Source organism: Sciurus vulgaris, assembly GCF_902686455.1.
Source record: "Sciurus vulgaris genome assembly, chromosome: 2".
Lineage (NCBI taxonomy): Eukaryota > Metazoa > Chordata > Mammalia > Rodentia > Sciuridae > Sciurus > Sciurus vulgaris.
Window position 1 is genome coordinate 152,074,565 of NC_136462.1, and position 26,504 is coordinate 152,101,068.

General features: G+C 40.5%; 1 protein-coding gene across 1 annotated transcript in view; it reads left to right on the forward strand.

Annotated features, from left to right (window-relative positions):
- Positions 1–124: 124 nt before the first annotated feature.
- The window catches only part of TMC3 (transmembrane channel like 3), a gene marked incomplete at its 5' end in the record, with an annotated part of 35,954 nt that continues 9,574 nt past the window's right edge, over positions 125–26,504 (forward strand). The window contains 16 exons of the mRNA XM_079123322.1: positions 125–213; positions 1,603–1,749; positions 5,268–5,343; positions 8,024–8,105; positions 9,660–9,766; positions 10,515–10,613; positions 10,716–10,858; positions 11,848–11,995; positions 12,859–12,902; positions 15,671–15,818; positions 17,328–17,437; positions 20,069–20,147; positions 22,186–22,431; positions 23,080–23,208; positions 23,692–23,759; positions 25,259–25,387. Coding sequence (XP_078979448.1) covers positions 125–213; positions 1,603–1,749; positions 5,268–5,343; positions 8,024–8,105; positions 9,660–9,766; positions 10,515–10,613; positions 10,716–10,858; positions 11,848–11,995; positions 12,859–12,902; positions 15,671–15,818; positions 17,328–17,437; positions 20,069–20,147; positions 22,186–22,431; positions 23,080–23,208; positions 23,692–23,759; positions 25,259–25,387 — 1,844 coding nt within the window. The remainder of the gene's footprint in view (positions 214–1,602; positions 1,750–5,267; positions 5,344–8,023; positions 8,106–9,659; positions 9,767–10,514; positions 10,614–10,715; positions 10,859–11,847; positions 11,996–12,858; positions 12,903–15,670; positions 15,819–17,327; positions 17,438–20,068; positions 20,148–22,185; positions 22,432–23,079; positions 23,209–23,691; positions 23,760–25,258; positions 25,388–26,504) is intronic.

A 26,504-nucleotide genomic window follows, 5' to 3' on the forward strand; every position in this document is an offset into this window, starting at 1 on the left:
GGACAGAGCAACTCTGCAGCTCCTGTTTAGAAATCTCCAGTCGCATCAGACCCTTGCCTGCCAGTTTCCCAGCCTACCAGCTCCCTGGCTGACACCAGGGATCAGAGTCGGCAGGTCTGCTCCCATGAAACCCTCAAGAGCAGCCCAGCGCTACCGAAGTATCAGGAGAAATGCTAGCCAGCGCTACCTCTACCAGGAGTCCCTGCTGCTCAGGTGAGTGGGTCCCCTTCATCACCTGGGCAGAGGAGGAAAGTGTGTGAGAAAGGGATGCATGTTTGGATCACCCAAGCTAGGGACAACATCTCTGTCTGTTGTGCTTGGTTTTTCTTCAAAATTAACTCAGAAACTTATTCATACAGGTTTTGTACAACTAGGATGGCAACATGAGCAATGTACACAGGGAGAACTGGTTCTTAGCTACTGGTTCTTGATAAGGGGATCAGACTCCCACAACATGTATCCCAGACTGGCTTCGTTGCTGCCCGCACCATAAATGTGCTTTGTCTGTTTTCTCTGTTTACTCAATCAGCAATGTCAAAAGAAAGCAAGTAATACATCTGTCACAATAAATAAGGTGTTCCTTGGAAAAGGCTTCAGAATAGGTAGAAGTGGATGGAAGCACTATTTGAGTTTGTTACATATTTATAAAGAATAGTTTGTTAAGTATTACGACTTCTGTTTACTTTGGAGAAATTGGAGGAAATTCTCCTTTGAGTAAGTAGAAAAAATCTGAATGAGAATAACAAAGAAAATGTTTCTAACAGTCACAAAGAATCTTCATCTCCTGAAAAGATTGCATTAGGATTAGCATATCAATTATTACTGGAAATAAACCTTGACACACATTGAAAATTGTTTTTTTTTTTTTAGAGAGTAACTATTTCCCTGACATATTTTGCTCATATTCACTCACTTAACTAATTTCTGGTTTGTAGAAACTGCTGCCTTTGTTATCTCAGGTTTAAAATGAATCAAAGTGAAAGGGCAGAGAAGGGTCTCTAGGTGACAGAAGTTTGATTTTTATATATTTCACCTGCAGAATTGGGAAACAAGGAGAAGTCTCTAAAATTATTTCAATGATCCTGTAAAAAAATTGTTTTGCCTACCAAAACAATTTGTGGCTATTCTGGAATTAAGTCATGTCCCCTCTTGCTTCCTTTTGTGTGTTTTCTTATGGTTTTTATTGCCTCATTATAATTAAACATAATAGTGGGATTCATTGTGATATATTTGTACAAGCACATAATTTGATCAAGCTCATTCCCCACTACCTCCTCTTTCCCTCCTCTCTTCCCTTCCCACCCCCAATCCCCTGTCTCTCCTTCACTGGTCTCCCTTCTATTTTTTTCTGATATTATCTTTTGCCCTGAGAAATCATTCTCTTTCACTGACTATGCAAGTAACAGAATCCAAGAAATGTGTTTAAGTGGGCTGCTAACACTGCCAAATTCTCTCTCTACCTCCATGGATCCTTACACACACACACATGTCATACAGTTAACCCTGGGGCAGTGAGATGCTGAACTTTCCCCAGGAAAGATGATCTTCACTGGAAGCAATTCTACTAATCAGATTTCCTTCTTAATGCCATGATCCATTCAGTAACTTGGATGACAGCTTTAATGCTGATGAAACAGGGGACAGCAGTGATCCGGAACAAATCTTCCAGAATATACAGTTCCAGAAAGATCTCATGGCAAATATTCGCTGCAGGCCCTGGACCATGGGACAAAAGCTAAAGGCACTGAGGTAAGGTCCTCAACAGTGGTTACTAATTACTGTAAATAGACTTTCTGTTAAGCCACCTAGCCCTACCCATGGAAGCAAGGAGACAGATCCACATGAGCATGGTCTCCTGTGGCCCTTGATCTGACCCAGAGAAGTCACAAAGGTGATGGAGGGGTCTGGCTGGTCCATACAGCAGGTGCATGTGTGTGAGAGGGTGTGTCTATATGGTGTGCATCTATGTGTCTGTTGTGTGTGTGCTGGTGGAAAGTGTTTGGTCTTTTACCTCCACTCCAAATGCTAGGTTTTAACATTGTTTCCAATCACAGGAGATGCGAACAAGTCGGAATGAAAAGAGAAAATAGCATTTTCCTTGCTATTACCTCCCCTTTAGGTAATTATTATTGTACTTAAGAGTCCGTTTAGCAAGTGTGTCTGTATAATAGTTAAGTATAAGGATTTGAAGACAGATTGCCTGAATTCAAATACTATCCGCCAATCTCTAACCATTGGATATTGAGTACTTTTCTTAGTTTCCTTAAAAATCAGTTCCTTTCACTTTAAAGTTGAAGTGATAACAAGGAATAGCCCTTACATCCTAAAGAAATAATTCCAAAAATGTCAACTGCTAAGTTCTCAGAGTATAATTAAAAACTCAAAGACCCTGGTTACCCTCAAATCTACTAAACCAGACTGTCAGGGAAGGCCCTAGCATTTTTGGTAGCCACTGCCTCCTCCTCTTTCTCTTGTCCTTCTTTCTCCTCTTTCCTCCTCCTCTTCCTCTTGTCCTTCTTTCTCTTCTCTCCTCCTCCTCTTCCTCTTCTCCCTTCATCTTCCAGTGCTGGGGGTCAGAACTAGAGTTCTCACAGGATAGTCAAGTGTCCCCCAGTATTCTAAACATGCATTCAAGTTGATTCTTTCACAAAGTCAAGTTTGAGACCACTGACAACAGTTTGTAGAAGGATTTGCACTGTATTGGGTAGGTAGTAGTCACTCACTAAGACTGACTGATGACTGCTTATGCCCAAGCCAGGGATCCCAGCAAGGGGAATCAGCAGGATGACCTCCATCACCTGTGCCAATGAGCTACTGTGAACTATCAGAGCACCCTCATAACAAAGCAGACACCACCCTGGCCATCAGGCAACCACTGTGTGGACAGAACCTGTCACACCTTGTTCTTTAGTGCTGTTTTCTAGATGCTAACCAGACATTCCTTTCTCTCCATACCTACCATCTATGGGGCTTGCACTTTCCCATCAAATCATTCTTTCCTTAGGATTCCATTCCAGACAGTGTTCTTCCAGTTGGATTAACCTGCCTCTCAGGTGACTGCAACAGTTAGCTAGTCATCCACAGTCCCAATTGATTCCTTTATCTGTCTTCCTTGACTGTTATCAGTTCTCATCATTTCTACTCTCGGAGTAAGGATGGCTCTATGTCCCCTTTCAGCTCAGAAGACTGACACTCAGATGTTAAAAGACCAATCCAAGCTATGCGTGGCTTAATTCTGAGTGCTAGAATTAGGCTTTAAGCAAAATTTTCTGGCCTCAAGTCCAGGGTTCTTTGGTATTGAAACATAGGAATTTTATCAAATTGATCACTGGAGAAATTAATCTAAAACATAAAAACAGCATATGTTCCACTAAAACTTTTAAAAAAATCATTCAGAAATGATGACTGTTACTTATATAATAGGAGATTAAGCCTTTTTTAACCTTGAGGCCAGAACAGAGAAAATGATTGCTTTACTGTCAAGCACTTCAGAAACAAAAGATAAAACTAGGCCTTCCACCATGTTGCCTAGTTGCATGACTCAGCCAGAGCTCCAAAGAGCTAATGCCAGCCATGCATCAGGCCAATGGTAAGGTTCTCGAAGTGCGGCTTGCCCTCTGAGCACGTCCATCTCTCATCCCCTGTCACACAGGTCTCTTCTCTATCACCTTAAGAAGCTACTGGAGCAACACCTCACTAATTGGACCTGCTGAGGCTTATCCCAGCACTTCAGTGGAAGGTGTAAAAAGCACTGATCCCTGACTGCTTGGGAATCAAGGGGGCATCATCTGACACAGATAAAACACCACTGTCTGAGAGGACATAGCACACACCTGTTTCCCCTGAAGGAAAGGGAGTGGTCAGATGGGTGGGATCAACATAGTTCTATGACTGTGCCTAGGTCAGATCTACTCCTCATTGCCACCTCTGCCCCTGATCATCCCCTGGAATAGCACATGCTATCCCACTCTTTCTCAGTCATTGTATATTTAGATCTTTCATCCTTTCTAAGTGCCACACTTTTCCAGGGCAGTGTCTCTGCTTTATACATGTCTGTATTCTACTATGCTCAATCAAAAACAGGTACACAGAAAATGTTTGCTGGGAAAATGTCATAAATAAATACATAAAATAAATTGGTATTTAATATGGATGGGTTCTCATCTTCTAGATGTATGTAGCATGCAACTGTATTGAAGATGGTCCCCATTAGGGTAGTTAGAGTATGGTGTCAGACATCAACCTTACCCTTATCTGCTCTTTTTTTGACCACAATGAAGCCAGTGCATTGGCTGAGCTATGATAATGAGTGGGCAGAGACCAAAACCCAGTACTCTGATTAGATCATGTTTTGGAGGGTTACCCTGCTGTGGAAAAGAGAGCTGGCTAGTTACTTGTGTCTCCTAAGGGAGGACTCACAACTGGTGGGTGTTACTGGAAGATTGCTTGGAAGACACACAAAAGAATAGCCCAATGAGTAAACTTGCCAAACTAGCAAATTGACTGATTCTGAAGAACTAAGTTCTTAAACACTGAGTATAATCAAGCAAAGAGTAGCTGACTATCAGATAAGGAGGATCTCTGCATTGGAGTCATGGATGTCTAGGGTACTTTGAGGTAAAGTATTCAGTCTTTTCCATAGCACTAACATTTATTTTCTAATCCTTTTGCTTATTTATTTGTGAATTTAACCATCTATCCAAAAGAATTTGGTCTGTTTTTAAGAATTAAACATTTAAATAGAGAAATCATGTCAACTCAACAAAATGATATCAAGTGTGTCAATAGTTTGATTGGAATGATTCAGGTTGCTCGTGGCTATCTAAACACAACTTTTTGCTCTCATTAACCAGACACCACCCTGTTCTTGAAGCTGATTCTCTGAAGACAGATCTGATTTTCACTTCCAAAAAGTTGACTGAAAGAGAAAGCTTACTAGGTTAAAGGAGCCAAGATGTTAAAGTCTGTTATAGGATTTCCAAAACTGGTGATTCCAGCCAAACTTCAGAATCAGTGAAGGACTTTAAGAAATTCAGTTGTAACTAATTTGGGTATGAATTCATCAGGTTAGTTCATCTATTTATGTATTAAAGAAAAATATTTTGTGGAGTTTTCTAGTTAACAAAAGTCAGGAAATGAGATCTTAGTTTAACACCACCCTCCCACCCTACCCTGCAGGTTTGGTATCTATTTCTATTACTTCTTCACAGATATTTTAAAAACTGGAGTATAAAATTGTGCTCACCCTTTTGTTTCTTTTCTCTCAGACGAGCAAAGGAGATTGTGCTGAAGTTTGAAGGAAGGCTAACCAGGACCCGAGGCTACCAAGCAGCAGGTGCAGAGGTAAAGAACACACACGTGTGTGTGCCCACAGCTGTCCCTTCCTGTGGTCTCCAGGGCCATGAAGCTGCACTTGCCAGTGGACATAGGTTGTGACTCAGTGATAGGGCAGTTGTAGGGCAGGATGATAAACCAGAAAATCTGAATTCCCCAAAATTCAGTTTTAGTCCCAGATGCCATCACTTACCAATTGTGTGACCCCAATAAACCTAGCTTATCAGGAAAAGACGGCTTCCCTGTGAGAAGGATCCAGTGTCCATCTTGACCTAACCCCACCCAGGCAGATACAGCTATGTACAGCTGTATCACTGAATCCCTGGCAAGGAGAGACATACAAGCATATTCCAGCTCTCACTTTATAGTACAGTGTGAAGAGTTTTGATTGTTATTTTTCCCAAGCAGCCCCAAGCAGTTACTTAAACTTTAGTATACCTTGAAATGATATGTGTATAAAGATATTTCACATATCTTTTTAGAAAAAAAAAATCACTTCCATGGCCCCTACCCCAATATGGTATTTTTTTTTAAATCCCATGTGTCAAACATTGTGTAAATATGTCATTTTCACCTCAGGAGAATTGTAGTTTACAAATATTTTTGTTTTGCTACTTTTTCCACTTAATATCATAAAGTTTATCTATGTTGCTTGTGCTCCATGTTAGACTTAAGTGTTTTTAATGGCTGTTTAATATTACATCATATTAGTGTCTATTAATTTAATCATCTGCCTGCAAGTAAATACTTATATTGCTTCTAACTTTTCATTATTATTAATAACCCTGCAAAGAACATCTTTGTATATAGTTTTTCCTCTTTTTAAATTTTCTTAAGTGATCCCTGTAGAAAAGACTATAATCCTTTTTTTGGCTCTTGATAAATATTAAAAAGTTATTTTCCAAAAGTCTTGTTCATTTATACTGTCATACACAATGAAACAATTTATTGGTCTCATATGCACCAATGTTGAGTATTACATTTTTTAAAAGTTTATTATAACAGAAAAATTGATAAATACACTCTTAAATTCTCTAAAACAAAATATTCTTTTTTAAAATTTTTTACAGATTGCATTTTGATTTATTGTACACAAATGGGGTACATCATTTTGTTTTTATGGTTGTGCATGATGTACATCCATACTATTTGTGTAATCATACATGTACATAGGGTAATGTCTGTCTCAAAATATTCTTAATAAAATTTAAATTAAAGATGATCACAAATTTACATGTCTGAAAAACTATGTACAAAAGCTGCCCTGCTTTTGCAGGTTTCATGTACTAAAATTCTCAAGCAATTTTACATGCAAAGAGCACTCTGAATGCCACTGGCTGATTTCTACTGCTCCTTATACAAATGAGCCAGGAACATCCCAAAGAAAGAGAATGACTTCCCCAGCAGCACAAAGAGATGTGGAAGTGAAGCTAGAACTCAGATCTCTGGCTTCCCACCCATTTCCTAGACTATATTTTTAAAACAGAACAAAGACCCAAATACTTTCTAACCCCAAACTTCTTGCTAAAAGATGTCCGAAAGCCCCTGCCTTTGACTAATATTGGGGACAAAGATCAGAAAAGCTCTGTGCCTGAGGAGTTAAGCCAGATGCACCAAATAAAGGTAATGCAAGGTAGGAAATTATGAACATCATAAGACAGACCAAAGGTCATTGCTAAGGGAGTTTTCAGACAGGACAAATTTATTTCTGGCTACAGAAAATCTGTATGACAGCTACATGGGAGTGGCCCTATTTGAGTTGGCTCTGGAATCTTGAGCAGAAGATGAACAATTCCAACTTCTGATAAAATTCAGATTTTCATTTCCAAGCAGCCGTCTGGCCTTAGCAGACACATCCAGAATGACATTATCATACATGTCTGTATCAGGACCGTGTGCTGTCTTACAGTTCAGAATGTGGTAATCACATTTGTAACTCTTCTTTGTGCAATGATATCATTTGCTTCCAACACAAACCCAGATTGTTTGTGTGTTAAAATGCACAACCTGCCAACTTTGTCCGAGAGCAGAGCCAATGTCAGGACATGTTTCACTTTATTCTTCTTTGAGAAAAACATGTTTTTTTCAAACTTTTAACAATTGCATCTTAAATCCACAAGACAAATTTCTAGACCTTATTCCTGACAACTTCAGCCTGGGAAACTAACCCTGCTCAGGATGCAAGACACACATCAGGTGGGGCTGATTTTCACAGTAGGCTCTCAACTCTTGGGCCTTAAACAGAGATACAGGTGTGGTCACTTGGGGATTTTTTTTTAGCTGTGTGGATTCCTGGGCCCCACTCCCAGAGCAACCTTAGGTCTGTGGAAGGGTCAAGTGGTGTCTTTAAACATCATTCCTTAAGTCTGACCTTCATCCCTGCATCAGGAATGGCATAAACAAGAGGAGCTACATCATTAAAGAGTATGCACCTTAACACAGACACCACAGCTCAGAACCCAAAGCAGTTTTCCACTCACCTGGTCAGGAGCACAGGGAAAGACAAGGATGCTACTTTGATCCTAGAGCTGCTTAACGGCCTATGAAGTCATCATTAAATGTACCAAAGGGTATGTCTGGGAGTCGCTCCTCCACCTAGAGTCGCTCCTCCACCTAGGACCTTAGTACCACCTGGCCACTGCCATCCTCACGAACAGGAAGTTCTCTAATCCTATCCTCTCCTTTTTAGCTCTGGCGGAAATTTGCTCGCCTCGCCTGTAACTTTGTGGTCATCTTCATTCCCTGGGAAATGAGGATAAAGAAAATTGAGAGTAAGTAATTGCACCTGGAAAAGGGGTCAGGGATGCAGGACCAGTTGTCAAGCCTCAGCCTGAGAACAGTCTCGTGTGTGTCAGTCCCACAATGTGCAGGTGGGGGCACTTGCACAGCAGGCATGGTCTGTCCCCACCAAGATAGGAATAATCCCCATGCTTCTTTGCTACATTCCAAAATGGCTCTGTTTGTTCTCTCCTAGTCAGTTCAGTCAGTTTGACACACCAAACCCCAAAGGATGAAGTGAAAAACTCTGAGGATAAATAAGGTAGTAATGTGAGGAATTGCATAATACAAAAAATTACATTTTCATAAAAATAATTGTAAGCATTTAAAAAACATGCTGAAAAAATAAGTAAAATCACACTCTACACACACACACACACACATACACACACACACACAACTTCCAACATTAATTTACAAGTTTAATGCAATTCCAATAAAAGTTTCAATATATTGCTCTGAGTACTTGACAAAATAATCACAAAAGTTAGACGAAGAAGAACATTGAAGAGATCAATTAAACAAAAATTTTAAGGAAAAATACAAATGAAGTTGTGCAACCAAAATCTTAAAAATACATTAGAAAGCTAAACAATCAAAACAGTATAGAATAGTGCAGGGATTGGCTGATAAATCAAAATAATAAGCAAAAAAATAAGAAGCAGAAGTACATGCAAACCTTTAGCATATGATAATTATTATAGTCTAAATTACTCCATAAGTATTGCTGGAATAATTGATTCAATTGTCTTAAAGAGTAAGTTTAGTTCCTTTACTTTAAAATTGTGTATTTAAATATCTAATTAGAAATCCTGAAAGAATCAAAGAAAATTGAGTGACATGATCTCAGAATGGAGACCCATCTAATTGTAAAAGTGAAGAAAGAGGTTATCAGGGAAAGTATTGCTATATTTAATGGCATGGAAAAGAAATGTTATATACATAAAAATAAATCAAAAGTTAGATAACAAATGAGGAAAGCTATTTTCAATGTTTAAATGGAATCAAGCACTTTCTTAATTTTTAATTTCGAGTGAGATGTGTTTGCAAAGAATTTTTGCAAACTTGCAAAATGAAATTTGCAAAGAATTCCCATATATCCTTCACTTGGTATTCCCAATTGTAAACATCTAACAAATTGGTTTTTATTTTGAAATTTAGCCAAAAGGACCCTCAGAAAAATCTTTGGAATTCTCAAAAGAACCTCCAATAGAAGAGAAATATATTGAATTCTCAAGAGATGTTCACACTTCTTAATATACATTTGTTATTGTAAGTTTGATAGAGCATTTTAGATGAATATGTCATTAGGGAAATGATTATTTTTGGTAAACTAAGAATTTGTTTTCTTCATATAAAACTAGTAGATATTCATGGTCATCTTGACCCATCTAAATTATCATTTGGAGGAATGCTCTTATGAGGATAATATAGCATTTTTACTCTATATCCTGATGATAACAGGAAAAATTAGTGTTGCTTTATGAAGATTGCTTGCACTGGAAGAATTAAGCATAAATGGACTGCATTGTCTTACCTTTCTCTAGGTCATTTTGGATCAGGTGTGGCCTCCTATTTCATCTTCTTAAGATGGTTATTTGGAATTAATATTGTGCTCACAATAATGACAGGTGCTTTTATTGTCATCCCAGAGGTAAGAACTATTTTAGAAGAGAACAAAGTACCATTGCTTAAAAGGGGATATGTTACAATAGTATAAAATGACCTCTCTTATTAATCTCGTGGGAAGGATAATGCATGTGTAACAGATCTTTTCTATAAAGGACGGTACAGTTAAGCATTTAGGCCTTGTCAGTCCTTCAGTCTCTGTCACAAATACTCAGATCTGCCAGGGAGAGCAAAAGCAGTCACAGACAACACACAAAACAATTAATGTGTCTGTAAGCCAGTAAAACTTTATTTATGCATACTGAAAGCTGAATTTTATGTAATTTTAGTTTATTCCAAAATATTATTTTTCTTCTGATTTTTCCCCAACTACTCAAAAATGCAAAAACCATTCTTAGCTTTAAGGCCCTACAAAAAAAGTGACAGACTGCCCAGTTTGCCAACCCTGTCAAAATAAAACCCATTATTCAACTAAATTTCATCCTAATAAAGTAAATGGGGTCATTCATTTCCCATGCAATCCCAAAATCCAAGGGACCTCAGTGATCCACCCAGATACCACATCTAGTCCAGAGAGAGTGCACCCAGGCAACCCCTAAACAGCAAAAGAAAATCTGATCACCCATGTTTAACTTTTCATTTGTGTGAATAAAGCAAAAAGGCCGTAAGAGCTCTTATGTGTGACACCTTTACAGACTCGTGGGAATCTGCCTCCCCTTTTCTCTGATCCCCTCACCTGGAGGACCATATGACATCCCTTTCTCTCTCACCAGCTGATCGCAGGCCAGCCCTTTGGAAGCACAGCCAGCAAGAGCATCCCCCAGGAGCATGTTGCATCTGCCCAAGACCTGGACACCGTCTGGTCCTTGGGGGTGAGGTTGATGCTTGACACACTCTTGCCTTGAATGAGGGAGTGAATGGGCACAATTCTGAGACCTGGGAATCAGAAATGACACAGACTATTCTCTTTGCAGGGCTACCTCCAGTACTCAGTTCTCTTCTATGGCTATTATGGCAGGGAGAGGAAGATCGGGAGAGCAGGCTACCGGCTGCCATTGGCATATTTCCTGGTGGGGATGGCAGTGTTTGCTTACAGCTTCATCATTCTTTTAAAAAAGTATGACTCTTCAATTCCTCAAGATTCATGTCAGGAATTAAGATACATGTGATCTCATTTAATCTTGTCAATAACCCTGCTAAGTTGTGGCATAACTGTACCTATTTTTACAGAGGAGGAGACCAGGACCAAAGAGGTATGCTCATTTTAACCAGTGCTTTTGAACACTTACAGCTTCAAGCTAGGTTCTGTGTTGGAATTGGGAAGACAAGGATCATTCAGACTTACCAGGTTATGCAATTTTAGACAATGTAGTAACTGCCTTAATATAGAGAAGAATAATATGACCTAGGTAACCAGAGATTACTGAAAGCAAAACATGCTCCTTTGGTTTTATGTTTGCCGATGACCTGATTTTGGATTCTGCTAAGATCAGCTTATCTATGCTGTGACACAGTTGGAACTTCAAACTCATCCTTTACTGGAGGCACAATGCAAAAGAAAGGAAACTGTCAAGGGGTTGGGAATCCTGCACCACCCCACTGGGAGCCCTGCAGCAACTTGTTTTCCCTCTCTGTGCTTCATCTGTAAAATGGGCAGTTTGGGTTGGAAAGTCACCAGGTTTTCTTACAGCTTAATATCCAGTTAAGAAATTATGTTAAATTAAATTAAGACATTAAAGGAACACAGATGGTTTCTGAGCTTAGAGGAGAACTTGTCTCAAGTGCACTTGACCATATTGTTTCAAGCGCACTTCTTTATAATTTGTGCTTCCAATCTATGACAATTTACCAAAGTGCAAACAAAGTCCCAGTGGTGAGACTCCTTGTCAAATGGACTCACACTAATATGTCAATGCACTTTTCAGTGTTCAAAAAGGTCATCTGAGGGCATGAAATCCAGCTGGTACTCTGCCTAAGGAGCTACATCCACCCAGATGGGGCAGCTTTTCTAATTCACATAAAAACTTCAAGTCCAGTAGCAACAATTTAGGAAGATGCTAGTCCTGAAACAGTTCCCATGACCCTGTTCTGATTCCTCTTTTGCAGGATGGCTAAGAACTCCCGCACAAGCCTTGCTAGTGCTTCCAATGAAAACTACACCTTCTGCTGGCGGGTGTTTTGTGCCTGGGATTACCTCATCGGAAACCCAGAAGCTGCAGAGAGCAAAACGGCTGCGGTAGTGAACAGCATCAGGGTGAGTGGAGGTCTGTCCAGGCTGCCCTGCAGCGACTGTGCTGCTGAGTCCGAACTCAGTGCCCTGAAGCAGCGCTGCGTGCGCGCTCTGCTGGAGAGTCACGCCATCTGCCCCACATGTCGTCTTGCACAGGGCAGAGTCCCCGGAAGAGAGCAAGCCCCAGATAACACAACAAGATTCCAGCGAGTGAGGAAAGAAAACGTCAGAACTTCCCCCTCTCTTTCTATTTTGGTATTGAGGATTGAACCCAGGGCTCCCTACCACTGAGCTACATCCCTGTCCCTTTTTATTTTGTGACAGAGGCTCACTAAATTGTGGAGCCTGGCCTTGAACTTTAAATCCTCCTGCTTCAGGCACTGGGATTACTAGAGTGCACCACTGCACTTGGCTAGAACTTCCCTTTATTTATTTTTTATTTCATCCTTTAATAATTTCAGTTGGTGTATTTTTTATAATTCACATACTGGATGATTAGCATGGTACATTATATAACCTGTAAATGATTCAATATGCATAAGCTGGGGTTATAAGCATTTTTTGTTTTTGTTTTTACTTAGAAAAGGAGATCAAAAGCATAAAATATCTGGTCAGTTGAACCACTCCAACAATTAAATGGCACCCTATTTTGAGAAAAATTTATTTCAATAATTCAAACTATGACAATCTTCCCATCTCCAATCTTCTCAATTTCCAATTTCCTTTCTTTGATTGATTATTAAACAATTGTTATCTAATTCATTGATATTAATAGAATCTTACAAAAGAAAGTCTTAAACATATGAGTTAAAATAGTGAATATTTTTAATGATTTACAGCTAATGATGGTGCTAAGCTTCTAATGCTATATATATTTTTCCTTAAAGGAGGCTATCCTAGAAGAACAGGAAAAGAAGAAAAGCAAAAATCTGTAGGTATTAATATGCCCTGTGCTAACGTCATTGATGAGTTTTGTTTCACCTTAGCACAAAAATTTACTAGATTATCTATATTTTATTTTCAAAGTCAAATAGGCCTTCTTTCTTTGTGATCTCAGTCCCCTGGTACTATGGTCTGTGGGAACCCCATATTTTCCTATAGCAATATTTAAAAGTGCTTGCTCCTTCCACAGAGCCTGTGACAGGGTGATAAATCTGAAGTTAACCAGCATTCTACCTTTTTACTTAGATAATAAAACTGTTATATTTAGGGCCAACTTCTAGTTTGCTGAATGAAGCAAATCTACAAAAGCTGTTAGGACTAATTTTATTTAGAAATAAATCCCTGAAGCTCACAAATAGCATCCTTTGCATTCACAAGGCCCTCAAGATGGTTTCCTCGTGTGAGGTTCTTCATGAGAACCTGAGAAGTATGTTGGTGAGGGGACAACACCATGACCAGAGAACAGATGCAAGGCAAGGGTGTTCCCAGGAAGGGTCAAAGGGGTAGTGGCTCTGTCTGTCCATTCATCTCATATCCTACTGATTGGTTGGAGTTGTGGAGAACTGAAGAAACACACCAATCACAGGGATAAGGGCAGGAAGCAAGGGGTGGAATTGGGAAGGTCTCCTACGGGTCTTCTGAAAACATGGATTCTGGCCCTGCCCTTGTCGTTCATTCCCAAGACCCAGGAAATATCCCTGACCTTTCTTAGCCTGCACTTTCTCACTTGATAAATGAAAGGATAGGACTTTATTAGTGCTTCAGAAACTGGAGAACTCCCACCCACATTAGAGTCACCTGCATTCACTGGAAATGAAGACTTCTGTGGCCCAATTTACTGGATTAGAATCCCTGAGAATAGATCACTAAATCTATCTTTAGCAGATCTCACAACATGATTACAATGTTTCCTCAAATTTGAAAATTGTAGCTATCTTAAGTTCATTCCGAATAATTGAAGTCATTATTAAAACAAGCAAATGAACCAAGGAGAAACCTTTCCTCATCTCTCTTCTAAGCAAAAATGGTATCCATTCTGTGATATATGGTATGCTATAACAGGACCCAGAAGAAGAGGGTAGAGAAAGGGGGAATCTAACATTTGATAGGCTACAACACTCCGCCCCACATGCATTTTCTGGTGTAATCCCCAGAAGGGCCACCAGGTATACTGGAAGGGAAAATCAATTGCAGGACCTGCTCCAGGGCCACATTTCTCTGGACTGAGACCAAGCAGGCAGCATGACCCTGGAAATAATGATGGTGGGATCTACAGACTGGAGGGAATAAAGAAGCACCAGGATGGCATTCATGGACCTCACACACACACACTCTCTCTCTCTCTCTCTCTCTCTCTCTCTCTCTCTCTCTCAGGGTTTTCTATGTCCAGCATTCTATGATTCTTGATCTGTAGTCCTCCACCACCAGAGTTGCTAATAATACCATAGTATGCCATGTTTTTATTTTTACCTGGCAAGGTGACATTATCATTTCAATTTGGGGTTCATTCCTTCATTGTGCAGATGAAGGGTCAGGACACCTTCACAGGTCCCCAGCTGGTAGAACTTCACAGAGGGGATGGTGCCCTTCTTGTGGGCACCTTCAATTCCTCTTGACCACATCTCTTTCTCCTGTCTCTGTCCCCAGGTAAGGCTTTACAGGATGCCACTGGCTATATGCCTACTGCTTCTCTCTACTGCTTGCTACCCCAGGGTCCTCTGAGGAGTGCCCACAAAGTCCCAGTCAACACTCATACAACCATAGGCTGGAAGTGGTGCTGACCATAGGGAATGGAATCAATGCGTCTCTCCTTCACTCTGGGCAGACAGTTCTAGGAGGCATTCTGTAGGACCCTAAGGAGGTCCTGCAGTTGCCTCCAGCTGTGGCCAACTTTACCACACATCCTTCTGCTAATGGCTTTTTTGTCCTGCTTTCCAGGGTCACCTCCCAAATCAACTGCATACAAACAGGCCTCTACCTGGAATCTTGCTACCAGGGGAAGTAGGCTAAGATGAGCCCCAAAGTTGACAGAAGATTATGTTAAAAACAGGCCAACCAGAGTCAATCAGTTAGTTGTCCCCCATTGTGACAAAAAGTAAATGGGTTTCAATTATACTAAATTCCAGAATCACTGTTGATTTTGAGATTTCCCAGATTATAAGAGACTTGTGAAAGTGAGACCTAATGAGGAGAGAGATGAGTCCCATGTCTCATGGTTATTTAGTTGCTTCTTTATTTGCTCACTCATCTGTCAAATATTTATCACAAGCCTAGATGTGCTTAGGTTTATTCTAAGAGCTGAGGATACTGCAACAAAAACACTAAAAAGTCTGGGAACTTACATTCCAGAGCAGAAAGACAGCTAATAAGGCCCCAAGGTGGTGCTGTGTCAGATTCTTCATATAGAGTGATGGCAATCATCTCTCCCTCCTTCTCTCCCTTCCTCTACTGAATACATTTATTTCAATTCCTAAAACATAAACATACAAACCATGGGGCTCCAAGTTTAAGTAACAGAGATTGTCTTGAAAGCCAAATATTCAGACTCTAAAACAGTGTTGTTTGTTTATGTGTTTCAAGTCCCAAGATGCTGGCTGGTGGACTTTATAACTCAATGTTGATCTTATAGAAAATGAGGAATTTGAGGTGAGGAAAAGAGATGGTACCTCAAAGTGAAGGACCCTCTCAGCAGGGAATGTGTTTTTTGTCTGTGCATCTTGGTGTTCTGATGGTCATGGTGCCTGCCTCTCTCCACAGGGCAGTGACCATCTGCCTCAGGATCATTGCCAACATCCTGGTTCTTCTGTCACTGGCTGGGAGCATTTATCTCATCTACTTTGTGGTGGACCGGTCCCAGAAGCTAGAGCAGTCAAAGAAAGAACTGACTCTTTGGGAAAAGAACGAGGTACCCAGTGCCTGTTATCTGAATTCAGTCTTCAAAATAGCTGCCCTTCTGCTTCATTAGTGGGTTACATAGAACTACTTCTAGGGAATATTTCCAGCCTTGTCCTAGAGCATGAACCACGAGGGCTTTGAGCCATTGATTGACAACATCAAGACTTGGCTAAATGATTTTATTGGTCACCACAGGGGAAGAGTTTGATTCAAGAGAAACCTTTTTTTTTTTTTTTTTTTTTTTTTTTTTTTTTGGTACTGAGGATTGAACCCAGGGGCACTTAACCACTGAGTCACATTCCCAGTCCTTTTTATTTTTTATTTTGAGACAGGGTCTTGCTAAATTCCTAGGCCCTTGATAAGTTGCTGGGGCTGGCTTTGAACTTCCATCCTCCTACTTTAGCCTCCAGAGCCCCTGGGATTACAGGTGTGTGCCACCATACCCAGCTGCTCTTCTCACATCTGTTCTTGCACATCCATGCTTGCATTGTACTCCAGTGTATGCATCAAAATTGGCCTGGTGCCTGCTATTGAGTGCTTAGGAAGTTTTTATATTTCTAAATTACAAATAATATTCCTAGAATCAGCTCCACATAAATGGTTTGTATGTTGAGCAGTCTTTCCCCCACTGTGTAAATATACCATAAAAGGAAAATTACCAAATGGAAGGTTATGGACAATTTTACAATTCTTAATATTGGTATATTGTTCTGAAAGTTTGACTCAATTTACCTGTAAATATTTGAAAGGCAGAAATAGCACACCAAAAAGAAAGAAACTTTTTAGACCACTTCTATGAAAAAGTATCACCATTTAAAAAGCAAAGTATGTAAGCAGATGATCATCTATTTATTCTATACATATCTATCCATGTATAATAATATATTAAAATCTAAGACTATATGAGGTATCTTTTCCCATACCTCTTTCTACTTTATATCAATTAAGTTATGTAAATGTGTGTATTTTTCATAGATAGATTGGTATATTTTTAGATATAGTTAGAAATTATGTCTTATTTTAGCTCAAACATCTTATACACCAGTTAAAATGCCTCTCTCTTTTGCTGTAAGTACAGAGAAACAAGAGCCAGGCATAATTCTCTAGGTAATTAATCTTCCATGTACAGAAAGAATATTAAATTACCTCTCTGCCTTCCTTTTTCTATTCACAATAATCACAGTTATTTCCATCTTCAATCCCAGGTCAGGAAAGTATAAATGAGATGAGATGGTAATTGAAAAATGTGGCAGAAATGCTAGTGAATCCCAAATGGTACATGAGTGTCTTCAGAACGCTAAAGGAGTGTTCCTATAAAGAATAAACCTGTGATAAAGTAACAGTGGCCTTTCAAAACAAGATAATTAGTAGAGATTTGGAGAAGTCTTTCACATAGGAAATACATGACCCTGTGGATACCCACAGTCCAAATATTAGATGAAGAGACCAAATGTAAGTAATTGAAGTAGGTCAGGGGGACCCTGGAAATTGCAGGGTCTCACACATGCTCTCTTGACAGGTGAGTGTGGTAGTCTCTCTAGTCACCATGTTGGCACCATCTGCCTTTGACCTCATCGCCGCCTTGGAAATGTACCACCCACGGACCACACTGCGCTTCCAGTTGGCAAGGTATGGCAGCCCTGCCAGGTCATGCCACATTGTGGGTCACCCATCTGGCTACTGCAGTGGGAACATGAGTCCCTTGTGAGCCAGAGTTTGCTTCTTTCCCTCAACTTAGCCCAGAACTTTCACTCAAGAGAAACACAGGATGCAATCAGAGAGAAAAGTGAGGAGGCAGGGGAAGGAGAGGGACAGGAAAGAGGATCGGGATGACAAGGACAGAAGAAATGGATTAAAATGTAGTGAAGAAAAGAAAGTGGAGAAAGAGAACAAGGAGAGGAGAAGAAAGAGGGAGGAGAGGGAGAATTAGGTAGAAAAAGTAGAGAAGAAAGAGGAGCAGGGTAATGGAATGTGTGTCTGGTTTTCCTCATTGTTGATTTCCCTCCATGGTTTGACTATGAGTGATGGAAGAGATCTAAGTTGTTCTTCCAGATATGAGAACAGTTTGTGCTTTGCTAATAATTTCCCAAAAGCACAGACTCAGAGAGGTTCTTTTGGATTTTCTTGGAAGATTCTGGCGTTATTCCAGGATGATCCATGGCCACAAGAACAAGTGGCAAGTGTGGCAGCTGGCATGTCCAAAGGAAAATCCTTGGACACCTGCCTCAGGTGTCAGAAGAAACATTCTCATTTTTAGTGTGACTTCACCATTGTCTTCCTGAAAAATCCACTTGTTTTCCCTGGAGCATGGTGTCCTCATTCATAAATTAAGCTGTATGTGCAGGTAAGGAAAGCTGAGCACAGAGAGGGAGACAGTCAGAACCACTCTTTCTTGCTCCCACCCACACCCCTATCAATTTCACCCTGTTTGCTCCTGTATCACCTAATAACATTCTCCAGAACTAATTTTCGCAGACCACTTTGTAAAGATTTGCTCCCATTCAGGAGCTGGTAAACACCTGAGAATGATACTACAGTTAAATATTTTAATTTTAATTTTTAGATATCTCTGTCACAACGCTAAGCTCTAAGGTTTTACCATGAAAGTTACCACAGAAACAATATACAAATGAAAGGATGGGGCTGTGTTCCAGCACTTTATTCACAAAAATAGGGGAGGTTGATTTTAAGGCCATAACTTGCCAACCCATGAAATCCAACTGTCATTTTAAAGATTAAAAAAAAAAAAAAAAAAACTAACTAGAAAGAACAAAGGGGTTGGCCAGAGTCTCACAGCCCAGGGTAGCTCCCCTGGGGAAGCTCTTAGCTCTTAGCCCCCTGGCTCCTAACCCTAGTTCTTTCTGCTCCATTTAACACCTCTTTGACCTGAATAAGAGAAGTGTGTTCCTCAGCTCCTTCCTCACTAGCAGGCATTGGAGAGAATCAATTCCATTATTGCATTTGGTCTAACAGCAATCCTATTATACAGATTGACCTCGTTATTCATGTTCAAAACGAGAGAAACAGAGACATTGAGAGACTCACCCCAGACAAATTAGGGCTAATTTTGATAATAAGAGCAAGACATATTATTTTAGTTCCATTAACTCACCAGCAGACCATGTTACCTTTTATCCATGGCACAGTGAAAACCAGAGCAATGGGATGCCAAGAAGAAGAGGTGAGATTCACTCCACACTTCCTTCAAACAACTCTTACTATATGTACTCTGAGGGTCTATTACCTGCCTGAGGCGCTATAAATACAGAAATGAAAAGGTCCTGGCACTATACCAAAGGAAGTCCCTTCACAATTTCAGAGAGAAAGCCTTGCACATTGCACAGATGTCCCCTTGCAATGTCTCTGCCTGCACATAGGTGGTCACCACTACCTTGAGGAGGTAAAGAAAGCCTGTGGGGATGGCCAACTCATGGTTCAATTTGGTTCTGGTTTCTGTTCTGTCAAGATAGAGCTGCTTTCCCATCAACTGACACTGGTTTCATGATTCTCAACGTACTAATTCTTGTCACATTGAAGTATTTGGAAACTCGCCATTTTCCTTTTCCATCTTTTTTGATTTCCCATAATAAATAAAAGCTGCATCCTGGGATATTCCATGATAGGCTTACCTAGGCAACTTTTTAACTCTACGTAAACCGACATCAAGTCTTTGGTCCTTGACTGATAGAGACTGTTGCTGGAAGATTCCATTCACTTCCAGTGACCCACATGGTACAGCTGTATCCACAGCCCATCTGTGTTTCTAACGGGAGCACAGAGATGCAGAGATTGTATCTGATTCTTTCTAACCTGATGAAACTGAGTAGTTACTCAGCTTCTCTGTGTTTCAGTTAACTTGTTTCTTAAGTGAGTTCACAAGGATGAGAACTTCATAGAGCTGTATGAGAATCATATGAAACAGTACTTGGGAAGACTACTTTATACACCAGAAACACAGCACAGAGACACATCTTTTACACTACCCTTTAGAACCCCACTTCCTAAATTTACTCACCTGCTATACTAGTGTTTTTAAAAGCTGACCCAAGGATGAGCTATAGTGGAAATTATCTGGGAAGGATGTAAGACACCCAGACCCCACCCAGAGCTACTGAAGCAGGGTGGATTCTGGAATTCTGTATTTGAATGCCCTCAAGGTGACTTAAAAGATGCAAGTGTGGCAGTCATTGTCTTAGAATATCCACAATAGTCTAGAATATGTGATAGGTCTGGACTCATGGTCTTGTTTGTGCCTTTCAGGGTCCTTGTGCTATATTTGGGAAATCTCTACAGTTTGATCATTGCCCTCCTGGACAAAGTAAACAGCATGAGCATTGAGGTGAGTGCCCAGATTGGACAGTCACCTGCCCAACCACCACCCTTCCTACCCCACCCCATCCCCCCACACCTAGGTCATCATCATAATTGCCAGCAGCAGTGCTAATAACTGCATTTCATACAGCACATCCAAATTCCACTCAGTTGTGGTCTTCTCAAGGTAAGGATATAAAAATTGTCCCCATTTCCCAAATAAAGAAACTGAGTCTGTGATTCATGGCTAGTGAGTGACAGTGACTGGGGTTTTTAACTCCATGTCTCTTTGTGCCCTGTTTCCTTGAATCCCATCAGGAGACGCTATCAACAGCTATTATAAATGATCCCAGAAAGAGCAGTAGGCCATGAGGCTTATTCAGACAATTTGCAAAAAAGTAATCATCTCATGGCAAACAGTTCAGAGTGAGGCCCACCATCCCAGCCCAGGGGGACAACTTTCCATTTCCAACCTGCTCCTTCTTGAAGACATCCCAAATGGTGGGAAAAGAGGATACCAGGGAGAAGAAGCTTTCTGAGGCTTGTTTGTTCAGGATACACCACACTAGCATCAAATCTCAAGACTTGTAGGCAGAAGAAACCACAGACAGTCATTTTTCTACATCAGGGTTTTGAGGTTACATAGACCTGGATCCTTGCCTGCCACTTACTGAGCTTAAGCAATTACTTCTGGTCATAACTTGGGGTGATAATTCTGGTTTTTTTTTTTTTTTTTTTTGTCCAAATCTGACAAACTTTACAAATATTTGACATGAGGAAGAGGTATATCTTACAGAATTATTTGGCTATATCATAAGGCAACCAGTAAAGACAGAATTTTTCCTATCACAAATTGGATATATGTGAAATTCTATAACATGCTATTCTCTGTAAATCTGAAAGTTTCTTGGTTACAGCAATATGATCATGCCACGTTGTCACTATCACTGAACTTCGATGAGAGTAGACTGAATGAGAAAGGAACAAATTTGGTGCCTGTACCAACGCAGAATTTGTTCTGAAATTCTACCCAGTGGAAGTGTATGGCATGAAGAAATGCAGAAAGCCCTTCCATGATCAAGAGGATGAAAATAGTCAAAACTGCAAAGAAAGCGATCACCGGGAACAGCAGCAGGACACCATAGGTCATGTCCACTCGCAGGCCCACTCACAGCATGACCCACAGGACATCAGACAGCAGAGGGCCCAGAGTTGCAGGTAGGACACAGTGTTGGAGATGCAGTCCAGGTTCGATGGAGTGAATCACTTGCGTCATCAGTATTTCTCCAAAATTAAACTCTTCACACGTCATTTCTGGGCATCCATCTTCCATTTGGTTATTTCCCACTTCTATATCCTGGTTGCCCAGCAGAGAAACTTCTTCCTCGCTGTCTTTCCATGTGTGACCACTCCGGCTCACGCCAAAGCAGCTGCACTCATCGTGCAGCCACAACAAAAACAGTGGCTTTCTCAAGAAGAGAATGGGAACAGACAATGCTGTGACAACCAGCAGGACTTTCTGCATGTGCTTCTGCCCTGGGTAGAGGCCGCTCGTCCCACTTGCTGGGAATATGAAGATGTTGACGAATTCAATCAGGATGCTGGGAGCCTCCCTGGAAGTTTCTGCCAAAAACATGAGCCACTTATAGACAATCATGAAGATAAGGTATGCGAAGATGCAGAGCATGAAGAGGAGCTCAGGGATGGGAACCAGGAAAACATATGGAACGCTTCATGAATTTGCATGTCATCTTTGCACAGGGGTCATGCTAATCTTCTCTGTATCATTCCAATTTTAGTATATGTGCTGCCAAAGTGAGCACTTGGGGTGATAATTCTTACCTGTGTTACAGAGCAGTTCAGACACCAGGGACCAAAAAACACATCTCTGTGTCCCATAATTGAGGCCAACTCTATTCAAGTGGAAAAAAAGGGAGAGAGAGAATGTAATTATTCCCAGGCAAACCAATGATAAACTTGGTGGTGTCCATGATGGATTCTTATTTATAAACAGGTACTCTGTCTTTTTTTATTTTTTCCTTCCTTTCCTGCCTCTTTCCCCACAGGAAACTACCACCAAAAATAACACAAGTCATTGGATAGATTCTGCCATCTTCTTCACCACCAGGACAGCCCCTGAAGAAGGGAAGTGGTCCACACCTTGGTCTGGAATGGGATTAAGGACAAACAGTACATGGGTCTTGGAAGAGACCAGCATTCCAACTTACACCACACCACTCACTAAGACCAACAAGACTACACTCCACATTCTGAGCTTGCAAGGCCAGTGCTGGGAAACATATGTTGGCCAGGTGCTTTTCTTTGTCCCTTACAAAGTCATTTTGTCTAATCCTAGCAACTCTCTGAAGCATCATTGCCCCTACTTTATAGAAAAGGAAAGTAAAATTCATTGAGGTATATGCTTTTCCAGGTCCCAAAATTGATAATAATAATAAGAACACAGATTTGTGCAGTAGTAACTAAGTGCTGGGTGATATCTTCATGAGAGTTTTATTGTTATCACCCTTTATAGGCAAAGATGAGACCCAAGGACACAGCAAAGAGCAGAATAAAGACTTGAACCCAGGCATAGCTCCAAAATCTGTATGTTCAGCCATTTTCCTTTTCATCTTCGATATTTAATCTTGTACAGAGAATCTCAACCCTGAGTTATTACTCCATGGAAATGAGTCTCCTGTGACTCAGAACCACAGAACTTAGATTCCTTCCTAGTTTCCTATAACTCTGGCTTTATATATCAGAATCCAAGTTCAAATTAACAAATATTCATTGAGTATCTATTATATGCCAGAAGCCCTTCTCTCTGAAGGTGCCCCTGTAGGGCCCAATGGCTTATGCCCAGGAGAAAGGACAGAGACAAGAGCATTGTAGAGGAAGAGAGGGCTGTGGGAGGGTGGGGCATGGTGGCAATTGAGATCCTTCCCTACCCTATGTTGCAGGAGATGCTGAAGCTGTCCATCATTGACATGCTCTTTACAGTGGCAAGCATCCTGCTCATAGACTTCTTCCGAGGACTTTTTGTTCGCTACTTAAGTGACTACTGGTGTTGGGACCTGGAAAGCAAGTTTGTAAGTAAACTGCTGTGTCCTTGGGGAAGTTCCTATGGCTAAATCCATCTTTTCCCCATGCCAGGCCATCAGAAATGGCCAGGAATGACTGAAGGGAAAATATAAGAAGGGAAGATGGGAGAGGTATCCAAAGCTGAGTTTCACTCAGCATCTTAAATTCCCCATTTGCTGGGTGACCACACAGGCAATAATTTCTAATGTCTATCAGAGCAAAGAATTGGATTATACAAAGGACTTTGCAATGTTCTTTTTTTTTTTTTTTATTGGGTATTGAACCCAGAAGCACTTAACCACCGAGTCACATCTCCAGCCCTTTCTAAAAATTTATTTTTTATTTTGAGACAGGGTCTTGCTAAGTTGCTTAGGGCCTCACTACATTGCTGAGACTGACCTTAAACTTGTGATCCTCTTGCCTCAGCTTCCCAGCCACTGATTCTGGCATCCAATTTCATTTTTAATGTAGAAATTCTTTTTCTCTTCTAGCCTGAATATGGGGAATTCAAAATAGCTGAGAATGTGTTACATTTAGTCTACAACCAAGGAATGATTTGGTAGGTGTCAAAGCTTCTTGTCTTTGCTTACATGCCATCTGGGCTAAGATTTTGATTCATTTGGATAGGTCATGAGCAGAATAAACAGTTAAAGGGTGTTTGCAAGGGATTCCACATGTGTAGCAATTTTATTAATGGTTTTCTATGGATTTTGTGGTAAACAATGATGAAGGAAATAGTCCAATTTTAAACTGCTATTCATTATAGGAAAAAATCTGCATATGAATCATAGAATAAGTTTTGGGGCAGGACTGGGAGAGGCTTCAAGAGTGCAGGTGCTCACAACTGGGGAACATGGGACCAGCCCTTCCCTCAGCTTCCCCCTTGCTCCTGGTTTTCACTCTGACAGGAACAGGGCCAAATCCCATATTGACAGATCCACCCCAGAAGAGGGGCAAATAATCTAGGTCAGAAGTCTGTTCACCCAGGAACCTCAAAGAAGCAAGGCAACCCTGCTCTTACAGACACTGTCAAACCATAGGGGTCATCCAATGCACAAGCATGCATGTGGGTGGGGTGCAGGAGAGCCCTTAAGTTATTCCACATTCTGCTTTTACCTATTGGACCGAAAACTGTTCTATTTGTTCACATGCAAATGAAGAAAAAGAAGAAGCTTGGATATCCTGCACATTCAGAAAACACAATATTGCTTCAAAATCATTCACTCAAATACTAAAATGTGTGGGGAATTGAGAGGCAAAAGGTAATATTCCTACAGTCAAACGTTGCATTCTTATAGTTCACTGTATTTTGAAAAATATCTTCACAAATACAGTATTAAAAATAACATGTAGCATGAGCTAGATGTCAGGCATTTTTTAAAGTAAATTATTTAATTTTTATTGTAATCCTATAATGTACCTGCCATCATTGTCTGCACGTTAAAGATGAGACTGAGGCACAAGGAAGCTGAGCATCTTTCCTATCTTCAGAATGACATTTCTGCCTGCCACAAGAAATAAAACATTTATTTTAAGTCTTGCACTTATTAAACATACCCTTTTATCTATACTAATTATCCTACTAGTAAATCCGAATTGCTTTGGATATTTACCCTTCCTTTTGTAATTACAAATGACTAGATGCACTAAAATGTGTCAGGATGTCTGTCAAAAGTCGGTGCTCAACATATATGATTAAATTGAATCTCAGTAGTTTATTAACACAGTCTTCACTGTTGACAGGCAAAATCTGAGATTACTCCAAGGTGTAGTTATCCAGTATTCCCTTCCCCAGGAGGGCCTTGCCAGTTTTCAGACACAAATAGTGGTGCAAAGGGATATATCAAAAATAGGATCACCACCCATTTGCAGGGACTTATCTTTTCTCTAGAATGTGAAGATTGGGGTCTCAGACCTTCAGGAGTCTTCCCCAATTCTTTAAGCATTTTAAATGCCCAAAGTCTCAGAGCTACTTTCTTCTCTGGGGCTTCCAGACCACAGACCTGTAAGATGCACTGGAAAAGAATGTATGCAAACTGACTTTCTTTGTGGTTCCAGGATGGGGGCCTTCTTCTCCCCATGTCTCCCAGCATTCAATGTTCTCAAGCTCATTGGGCTCATGTACCTGAGGAGTTGGGCTGTGCTGACTTGTAACGTGCCCCACCAGCAAGTCTTCCGAGCCTCCAGGTCAGTGAGAATAAGATCTGCCTCAGGAGATCTTATTCTCCTCGATGCATGTCACTATACGTGGCAAGGGTCCCCCCACTTTTTGCTTGTCAAAATCCTGCCTGTTTTCCTTTTTTATTTTCTCTATGAAACCATCTCCTGTGACTCACCCTCAGAATTATTCATTATTCCTCTGGACCTCATGACACATTGTGTTAGTCAACTTTTCACCACTATGACCAAAATATCCAACAAGGACAAAGATGTTAGATGAGGAACAGTTTAATTTGACTCACAGTTTGAGAAAAGCAGTACATGGTGGGTCAACAACATTGCTCTGAGCCCAAGATAAGGCAGCACATCAAGAAGGGAAGCTGTTCATTCATGGCAGCCAGGAAGCAGAGAGAGAAGAGGAAGGGGCTACAGGGACCCAGGAACCCACCTTCTCCAGCCACACCTCAGCTACAGTTACCACCCAGTCAGTCCATTCAAACTAGTATGGACTGATGAGATTACAGCTCTCACAATCCAATCATTTCACCACTGAATATTCCTGCATTAACACAGGAATTTGTTGGGAGGACACCTCATACCTATCCTTAATACACATTTTAAAAACTCTACTGAGAATTAATAATCATTTATGGAAAAAAAAGGCACAAATCATAAATTTTTAGCTTGATAAATTTTTACAAGCTGAACATAAGCATGCAATGAACATCTAAATTAAAACACAGACCAGAAATGTTGCTCAGAACACCCCCACATATTCTCTATTCCAATAACCCCTGACCTCTAATGGCATGGTTGGGTTTGCCTGGCTTTTTACTCTATGTAAGTGGAACCACATATAGGATGTACTCCTTCATGTTCAACTTCTTTCACTCAACATTGTGTTAGTAAGAGTCATCTTCCTGAAGAAATATATCCATATTTCTCTATCCATACTACTATCAATAGACATGTATGTTTCTAGCTATTACCTATAGATAAACAACATCACCTTGAATATTCTTGTGTCTGTTTGAGGATATGCTCAGCATTGCAATTGCCAGGTTGTAGGGCATGCAGATGTTCACTTTTAGTAGAGAATACCAGAAAGTTTTCTTGAGTGGTCACACCATTCTATACTTCAACA